The sequence below is a fragment of the Salpingoeca rosetta genome (assembly GCF_000188695.1).
Source record: "Salpingoeca rosetta unplaced genomic scaffold supercont1.2, whole genome shotgun sequence".
Classification (NCBI taxonomy): domain Eukaryota; class Choanoflagellata; order Craspedida; family Salpingoecidae; genus Salpingoeca; species Salpingoeca rosetta.
In genome coordinates, this window is record NW_004754932.1 from 1712675 (window position 1) to 1720448 (window position 7774).

Consider the following 7774-nt stretch of genomic DNA (forward strand, 5'->3'; position numbering starts at 1 on the left):
GTGTGTGTGTGTGTGTGTGTGTGTGTGTGTGTGTGTGTGTGTGTGTGTGTGTGTGTGTGTGTGTGTGTGTGTGAACATTTTTCTGTACAAGCGCAACCATTGGTTGCATGCACTCTGATCGGCACTACTGTAGGCCTGTGTGCCCCCCCCCCCCGCCCGTTTTCCGTAACTCACCCCGTCTCCTATACACAGGGGTTTCTCTGGGTGTCAAAAACTCGCAAGTCTCTTGGCTATGACCGCATCTCGCCCTTGCAGTACCCAAGAATCAAGACAGCGACCGCCCACGTGACGTAAGCTCATGCGTGCGTGCGTGCGTGTGTGCGTGCGTGTGTGTGTGCGTGCGTGTGTGTGTGTGTGCGTGCGTGCATGTGCGTGCTTGCGACTTGTGTTGTGGGGAATGAGTAGTGCGTGGCCGTTCGCCTGTGAGTGGGCGTACAATCCCGGTTGCATGTTATGTGCCGCCAGACTGTTGGTGTGCGCGTCTCCTCCTCCCGCTCCACCCACTCCCACAACCACCATCATCACCACGTTCACCGCGCTCACTGCAGAGACGAGGAAGACATGATCCAAGCCTTTGATGAGCTCTCCCTGGGCACTAGCTCCTCTGGCAGCACCGCAAGTGACGGGGCGGTTGGCGCCTCGCGAAACACAGCAGCAGACGATGCACCTGCGTCAACGCTGAGGCAGAGGCGTAAGGGCGGAAGCAAGAACCCAGCTCCCAGCGACGGCGGCAGTGTGAAGAGCAGCAAGAGTCAGCCAGGGAAGAAGGCGGAGGTGAAGCAGAGAGGCGACAGTGAGGTGGAGCGGAAGAAGCGCGAGAAAGTGGTCAAGGAGAGAGACAGCGATGAGGAAGGCGAGGATGGTGACAAGGGCGCCAAGCAGCCAGCGAGCAGCCAGCGTGGCGTCAACAGCGACCACCACGATGCCATCAAGGCTGAGATTGCTCAACGGAGGAAAGCAGATCCGCTTCGATGGTTCGCTGGTCTCCCGCCACCGGCACTTCGCTCCTCCCAGCGCCACTTCAAGCAAAGTGCGCTCCAGAACGCGTCTGAGCATGTGTGTGTGCGTGTGTTTTTGTGTGTGTGTATGTTGTGTGTGTATGTTGTGTGTGTGTGTGTGTGTGTGTGTGTGTGTGTGTGTGTGTGTGTGTAGGTTGTGTGCGTGCGTGCTTGTATGTGTGTGTGTGTGTGCGCGCGCGCGCACGTGTGTGTGTTTGTTGTTTATTCGTGCGTGTGTGCATGTGTGTATGTTGTGTGTCTGTGTGTTGTGTTGGTGCAATCCACGTTTGTGTGATGGCTGTGCACGCACTAGCTTGTTGAACTGTCGCCGCTTTCCAATCCCTCCCCCCCCCCCACGTGGCACACGCTCTTCCCCTCACTTACACACACGGTCGCAAACCTCTGCAGGCGTTGATGCTGTTGTTGAGTTGGCGCGCATCAAGACAGAGATGGATGCAGTTGCACGCGCGTATCGCCAGCTGCAGCTCTCGCAGATCAGGGCGTAGCTCTAGGCGCCTTCAACACTCACTCACCAATACACACACACGCATTGTCTCGCTCTTAACACACACACACCACAACACAACACAACACAACACACACTCACGCCAACACAACACAACCACGACACAAAAACACGGCACACGAAACAAAAGCCCACAATGCACGGTATTCCGTCTTTGCGTCTTCTTTCGCACTTGTTACATTCTTCCCTGACCTGATGCTCAACCATACGTGTTGTTGCCCTGCTTGTCCTCCTCCTCGCCCTGTCTCGCTTTCCTCTCTCTGTTGTGATTCCGTTTGATATTCGTTGGGCGCCTCTGTTGGGGTTTATTGTGCTGATGCAAGCTGTATTAGCTTCCTCCCTTCCCCTCCATCACATTGCTCATCATCATCATTGTCACCACCATCATCATCATCATCATCACCATCGTTGTCAGCACGAGAGGAAAGAGTCAAAGTGTAAAATGTGTAAACATTCAAGTTGAAGCATTCAAGTTGAAGCGCACTGTAATTGACCGGACGGCGGGCGGGGGTGTAGTGATGATGATACGCACGACAGACGACACACAAGAACTGAAACGCCTTTGAATTGAGTTGCAGCGCAATACACACGCTTGAAGAGGAGTGCAAGCACGCACCGAAAGCGTGCGAACACACACACACACACACAAGCACACACACAAGCACACACACAAACAAACAAACAAACAAACAAACACAAACTAACAAACAAACACGCAAGCACATTGTACAACATTATCCCTGTGCATTAGGGTGCAGTGAGGTCGTCATTGAAGTAGACCTGAATCTCCGGTACAAACTCGTATTGGTCAATGGACAGCTTGTAGAATTCCTCACTCAACTCCTCAATGCCGTTCTCCCCAAGCGTCTTTCCCATGTCCAGCACGTTGCCAAGGTGCTTCCACGTGTAGCTCTGCGAGTGCGAGTTGTACTCCAGGTACCGTGATTCAATCTGCTGCAGCGTCTCCTCGTTGCACACCTGCGCAACGCGATGATGGCAATGGCAGTGAGCGTGCCATGTGCTGCAACAAATGTCTCGACAGAGCACTGGAGGGTACAAAAAGAGGGTACAAAACGTCCACGACACACACGCACACGCGGGCACACATGCACACAAGCACACTCACCAATACATGTGCACAAGCAATACACTCACAAATACACAACGCACAAGTCACACGCAAGTCGCACATGCACATGAACAAGCTGCGCACCTCGATGGTCTGACTTTGTGACGAGAGCATGTTGGTGACTTTGATAAGGCGTGTCCGCTTTGAAAGGCGTCCAATGCGCCTGCTCGTGTCCTTCCACCATGGAATGCCAAAGTCTGTCGCCCACGACGTTGTGGGGCATGGTGGCGGCACATGTACGAACCGCCCGTGTGGCGTGTACGGGAGCTCCAGACCCGTCACAGGGTCCACAAACTTTCTCAACTGCAACGTTGAGTTTGGAGTGACGCAAAAGGTGAGGACACACGTTGGTGAGGACACACGTTGATAAGGAGAAATGACCCATCAGAGAGAGAACACTCAATTCAAGTGCGCGAAAATACAAACAATCGCGAAGCACCCTTGCATACACACGCTCTCTCTCTCTCTCTCTCTCTCTCTCTCTCTCTCTCTCTCTCTCTCTCTCTCTCTCTCTCTCTCTCGCACCCGTCATCCTTTCTTCTTCTTCTTCTTCTTCTTCTTCTTCTTCTTCTTCTTCTTCTTTGTCCTCCCACCCTCACTCACACACTCTCCCTTTAACTCTCACACATACCGCTCTCTCTCTCTCTCCCTCACATACACACTCCCTCCCCCTCACGCACACACACATACACACACACAGGCCGGCTTACGTCTTGTGTTGTCTCGTCGAACCAGTGTGAAATGTCTGTGCCTGCAACCGCCACGATTGGCTGCAGCAGAGGTGAACCAACATGCTCCTTCGCCAGCGGCGTCAAGTCATACACATACCCAAGGAAGGACACCCACAAGTCCTCCGCGCAGTTGTGAGCTGCCACCTCACTCGGCGTAAAGTACCGCGTGCCGCCCTTGCCCGCACTGCTCATGATCGCGACGTTCCCTGGCTCTCTCCTTCTGTCTCTCAGTCCGTCTCGTGTATGTGTGTGGCGGTGTGTGGTGTGCGCTGTCTGTTGCTGTTGTGTTGTTTCCAAGCTTGAAAATTATGGACTGCACCGCAATTCTTCACAACTTCACCCATCGTCGAGAGATTCGTGACAAACAGCAGAAGCAGCCAACGCAGCAGCAGAACCTCAACAACCCAGACACAGCGAAGCAAGCAAGCAAGAAGCAAGCAAGCCATGATGAGCGACACGGACGCTGGCGCAGAGGAGGCAACAGGAACAGCAACAGCACCCATCACCAGCGCTGCGACGGTGGTGAACGTGCTGCTCGTTGACTTCCACCACAAGTTTGGTCCTGTCGTGGAGTACTCCATCAACCCAATTGCAGGCGAAACGGCAAGGGATGGCAAAGTGAAGGTGAGAGCTTGTTCTTGTGTGTGTATGCGTGTGTGTTCTTGTGGTTGTGGTTGTGTGTGTGTGTTTGTGTGTGTGTGTGTGTGTATGCGTGTGTTTTTGTTGTTCTTGTGTGAGCGGGTGAGTGAGTGTTCTTGCGTTTGTGTGTGTGTGTGTGTCTGTGGTTGTGTGTCTTTGCGTGTCTGTGTGTGTGCTTGTGTAAGTGGGCGAGTGAGTGGTTGCGTTTGGTTCAGCCTCCTCCGGGAGACCTGCTGCCTACTTGAACATCTGCGACAGCATACGCATGCTCACGCTTTGCTCACACACACACACACACTCACTCACTCACTCACTCACTCACTCGCTCACTCACTCACTCACTCTCACGTTCCCCCCCCCCCGGCCTCGCCTCAAAATGCACAGTTGCCAGACGAATGGAAGCATCTGCCCTTTCTCGCACTCCCTGATGGTTTGCACAACCACGAGGAAGACGTCACTTACTTCACGCTCCCAGGTAAGACCACAGCTGCAGTCCCGTGCCAAACAGTGCTCGGCAGTACCCTTTGTCTGTGAACATTGCTGTGCGCACGTGCTTTGCTCTCACCTTTCTCACCTCCCCGTGTATTGCTTCTTACTTTGGGGTGTTCTGGTAGCTCTTTGTGAGGCCAGCGGTGATGACGGTGTCAAGGGCGACGATACAAATGCTGATGCCCCTGGTGAGCTGCTGCAGCAACAGCAACGGCCTCGCGTGTATGGTGTTGCAGTCTCCCGGCAGATACAAACGCAAGACCTGCAAACATCTGACGCTCATGTGACGCGAAACACCGTGCTCAAGGCCATATGCGTCATCTCCACAACGCCCGCATTCACCACCATCACAAACGCCCTCAGGTGTCGCCTCTGCCACGTGTGTTTGTGTTTGTTTTTGTGATTGTGTGCGTGTGTGTGTATGTGCATGTGTGTTTGTGATTGTGTGCGTGTATGGTTTAGTGTTACGCTGCATGCGCGATGCAGAGCGAGTGATATTGCGTGTACGCACCTGCGTGCCATATGCTGTGGCTCACATCCTCCCCCTTCCCCCCTCGCCAACACAAACCAAAACAAAAAAACCACTTAGGCCGTGCACGTCGGTTCTGTTTGATCAGCGTGACTTTACGAACAAGGCCATCCTTCACGACCTCGAAGCCAGCCTCAACAGGTGTGCGCGCGTGTGTCTGCCTGCGTCTTTGTGTCTGTGTGTACGTCGACCTTGCGTGCGCGCGTGCCTGCCTGCCTGCCCGCCTGCGTTTTCGTGTGCCTGCGTGCTGGCTTGCTTGCGTGTATATACAACACATGGGTGTGGATTGCCCCAAACCAATCCGCTCACTGCTGTCAACGACGTGGCCTGCCTCGCTCAGGTCCCTCGCAAGCTCAACCATCGCCGACATTGTCGCAACACAAGGTGCACTGTACACGCGTATACGCATCGTTGCAGTTGAGCTCCGCTGTTCTGTCACGCGTGTATCTGTCTTGTTGCGTGTGTTCGCTGCCAAGCTTTGTTCATTTCGCATTGACATCTCCACACGCCTGCGTGCTCACATTCACGTCTGCGTGCACATGAACGTCGCTTCTCGGTGCATTGCAGACTTTGGGCTGACGGAGTGGCTGTATCGGCTGCGCTACGTGCTGATGCAAGTGTACAAGCTCATGCTGCTGCAGAAGAAGGTGAGGTGTGCAGAAGAACGCTGGCAAGCAGTGGTGGCATCGGTTGCTGACGCCTTGAGTGACAGCACGAAAACGAGGGGCCAAGCGCAGCCCCCCTCCACAACACCTCTCGTTCTCCCTGCTGACATGAGCACTCTTGCGTCTTATATCACACACACACACACACACACACACACACACACACACACACACACACACACACACACACACACACACACACACACACCACCACCACCACCATCCTCAGATCCTGGTGTGCGACACCTCTGGAGCAACGCCGGCGTCGTCGTTGTCGCGTCTTGCGCTCGCGCTCGCATCACTACTGCCCGGTGCTCTTGACGGTGCAACGACGCAGACGACAACAGCATCGAGGGCTGCGAAGGCGAAGAACCAAGGCGACAATGGCAGTCACGCACCGCCGATGCAAGCACCCTCCTCCTCCTCCTCCTCCTCGTCGTCGTCGTCGACGACGCGATCACAGCTGTCTGATGAAATGACGGCACTGCTTGAGGCGAGCATTGCTGCATTTACACATCAGCAGGAGCAGGTCTGGCTGGAGACGGGCGAGATGCAGCGAACAATGCAGTCACCATCGTCAACACCATCATCATCAACACCATCACAACAGCAGCACGGGCGCCAAGGGGGGCAGGTTGTTCAGGCGGCAGAGGGCAGTGATGATCGCAGTGGCGATGATGAAGATGATGTGCTGTCGTCGTTTTCATCGCGCGTGCGCCGCATGAACGTGCGACTGCTGTGTCCATATCCTGGCCTGCTTCGTCTCTTCCCACACGCCTGCCTCCAACAAGCAGGTGACAACGCACAGTACCACTCTTGTGTGTGTGTGATTGTGTGTCTGTGTGTGTCTGTGTGATTGTGTGTCTGTGTGTGTCTGTGTGTGTGATTGTGTGTGTGTGCGTGCGTGATTATGTGACATGACGTTAGTTTGCGATGCCGCGTCGCCTTTACATCCAGTGTGCTCTTCAAGCACCCAAAATCATCATCTCACCTTTCTTACTGCCTTAACCGTCTGCAACCCCTTCCCTTCCCCATTTTCATCACACACCATCACACACAATCGCGCGTCACCCCTCCCCCTCTCACTTCTCCTCCTAACCCAAGACGAGTTGCGAGGGTCGCACTTCCTGGCGTGCCCGACGAACATGATGATGGTGCGGTCCGACTTCCTCCACCCCGATGTTGTCCTTGACCTCAGCAAGAAGCCAACGCTCAAGTCCGTGCCCGCTTGCTTTCCCTCCGTGTGTTTGCGTGTGCGTGTGTATGTGTGTCTATGTGTGTCTATGTGTGTGTCTATGTGTGTGTGTGTGTGTGTGTGTGTGTGCTTTCATGTTGTGTCTGTATGTCTGTGTGTGGGTGTGTGCGTGTCTGTGTGCCTGCGTGTGCCTTGTTGTCACATTCTGTCAAATCACTGCTGTGAACGTGTTGCCCCTCGTCCATGTGCGCTTCGCGTCGTGTCTGCTGCCAGGTTCATGGAGCCAGGCTTGAAGGCAAAAGCGTCACTCTCAACACCCGATCTCAGGTCAATCATCAGACTTTTGTCCATGTGGAAACGTTGTCTTCTTGGTTCGAGGGTAGGGAATGTGCTGTCTACGTTCAATTTCCATTTTCGACACTTTGTAGCGCTTGCTTGTTTTGTATTGCAATCTGCATCTTCCTGGCACCATGGCTGACTGGTCGCGCGGGTTGTACGTGCATGCATGCAAATTTGCTCGTCCAGATTCATTGACCAGCTTGTCTCGTCCGTTCGCAAGCGCGAAGTGGGGAGCAGCGTAAGTCGTGTTCGCGGCGGTGTTAGCGGTGTCATCTGCAGCATCTGGAACAACGTCCCTGTCCAGTTCTCTCCAACCAATCAGCCCAAGCAGCACGCACACTCAGAACACCCACGCACACGCACGCACATCGAACACACGAGTAACGTGAAGCAGACTTGTCCTCGTAACACTCACACGCAACGACACGCACACACACACACACACGCAACGACACGCACACACACACACACGACACACACACACACACACACACACACACACACACACACACGACACACACACACACACACACA

At 54.3% G+C, this 7774-nt stretch overlaps 3 protein-coding genes across 3 annotated transcripts in view; 2 read left to right on the top strand and 1 right to left on the bottom strand.

Annotated features, from left to right (window-relative positions):
* Positions 1-1593, top strand: part of PTSG_00940 (uncharacterized protein) — a 2144-nt gene extending 551 nt beyond the window's left edge. The window contains exons 2-4 of the mRNA XM_004998357.1: positions 193-290; positions 549-1030; positions 1407-1593. Coding sequence (XP_004998414.1) covers positions 193-290; positions 549-1030; positions 1407-1504 — 678 coding nt within the window. The 3' untranslated portion in view covers positions 1505-1593. The remainder of the gene's footprint in view (positions 1-192; positions 291-548; positions 1031-1406) is intronic.
* A 202-nt stretch (positions 1594-1795) lies between these two features.
* On the bottom strand, positions 1796-3678 carry PTSG_00941 (cytochrome b5 domain-containing protein 1). The gene is made up of 3 exons (XM_004998358.1): positions 3364-3678; positions 2738-2956; positions 1796-2502 (listed from the first exon to the last, which is right to left on the bottom strand). The coding sequence occupies exons 1-3, from the start codon at positions 3574-3576 to the stop codon at positions 2272-2274; spliced, it is 663 nt and encodes a 220-aa protein (XP_004998415.1). The 5' UTR covers positions 3577-3678; the 3' UTR covers positions 1796-2271.
* A 34-nt stretch (positions 3679-3712) lies between these two features.
* Positions 3713-7774, top strand: part of PTSG_00942 (uncharacterized protein) — a 5972-nt gene continuing 1910 nt past the window's right edge. The window contains exons 1-10 of the mRNA XM_004998359.1: positions 3713-4008; positions 4408-4498; positions 4638-4875; positions 5102-5182; positions 5382-5425; positions 5609-5688; positions 5936-6500; positions 6811-6922; positions 7175-7228; positions 7427-7478. Of these exons, the coding sequence (XP_004998416.1) occupies positions 3829-4008; positions 4408-4498; positions 4638-4875; positions 5102-5182; positions 5382-5425; positions 5609-5688; positions 5936-6500; positions 6811-6922; positions 7175-7228; positions 7427-7478 (1497 nt within the window). The 5' untranslated portion in view covers positions 3713-3828. The remainder of the gene's footprint in view (positions 4009-4407; positions 4499-4637; positions 4876-5101; positions 5183-5381; positions 5426-5608; positions 5689-5935; positions 6501-6810; positions 6923-7174; positions 7229-7426; positions 7479-7774) is intronic.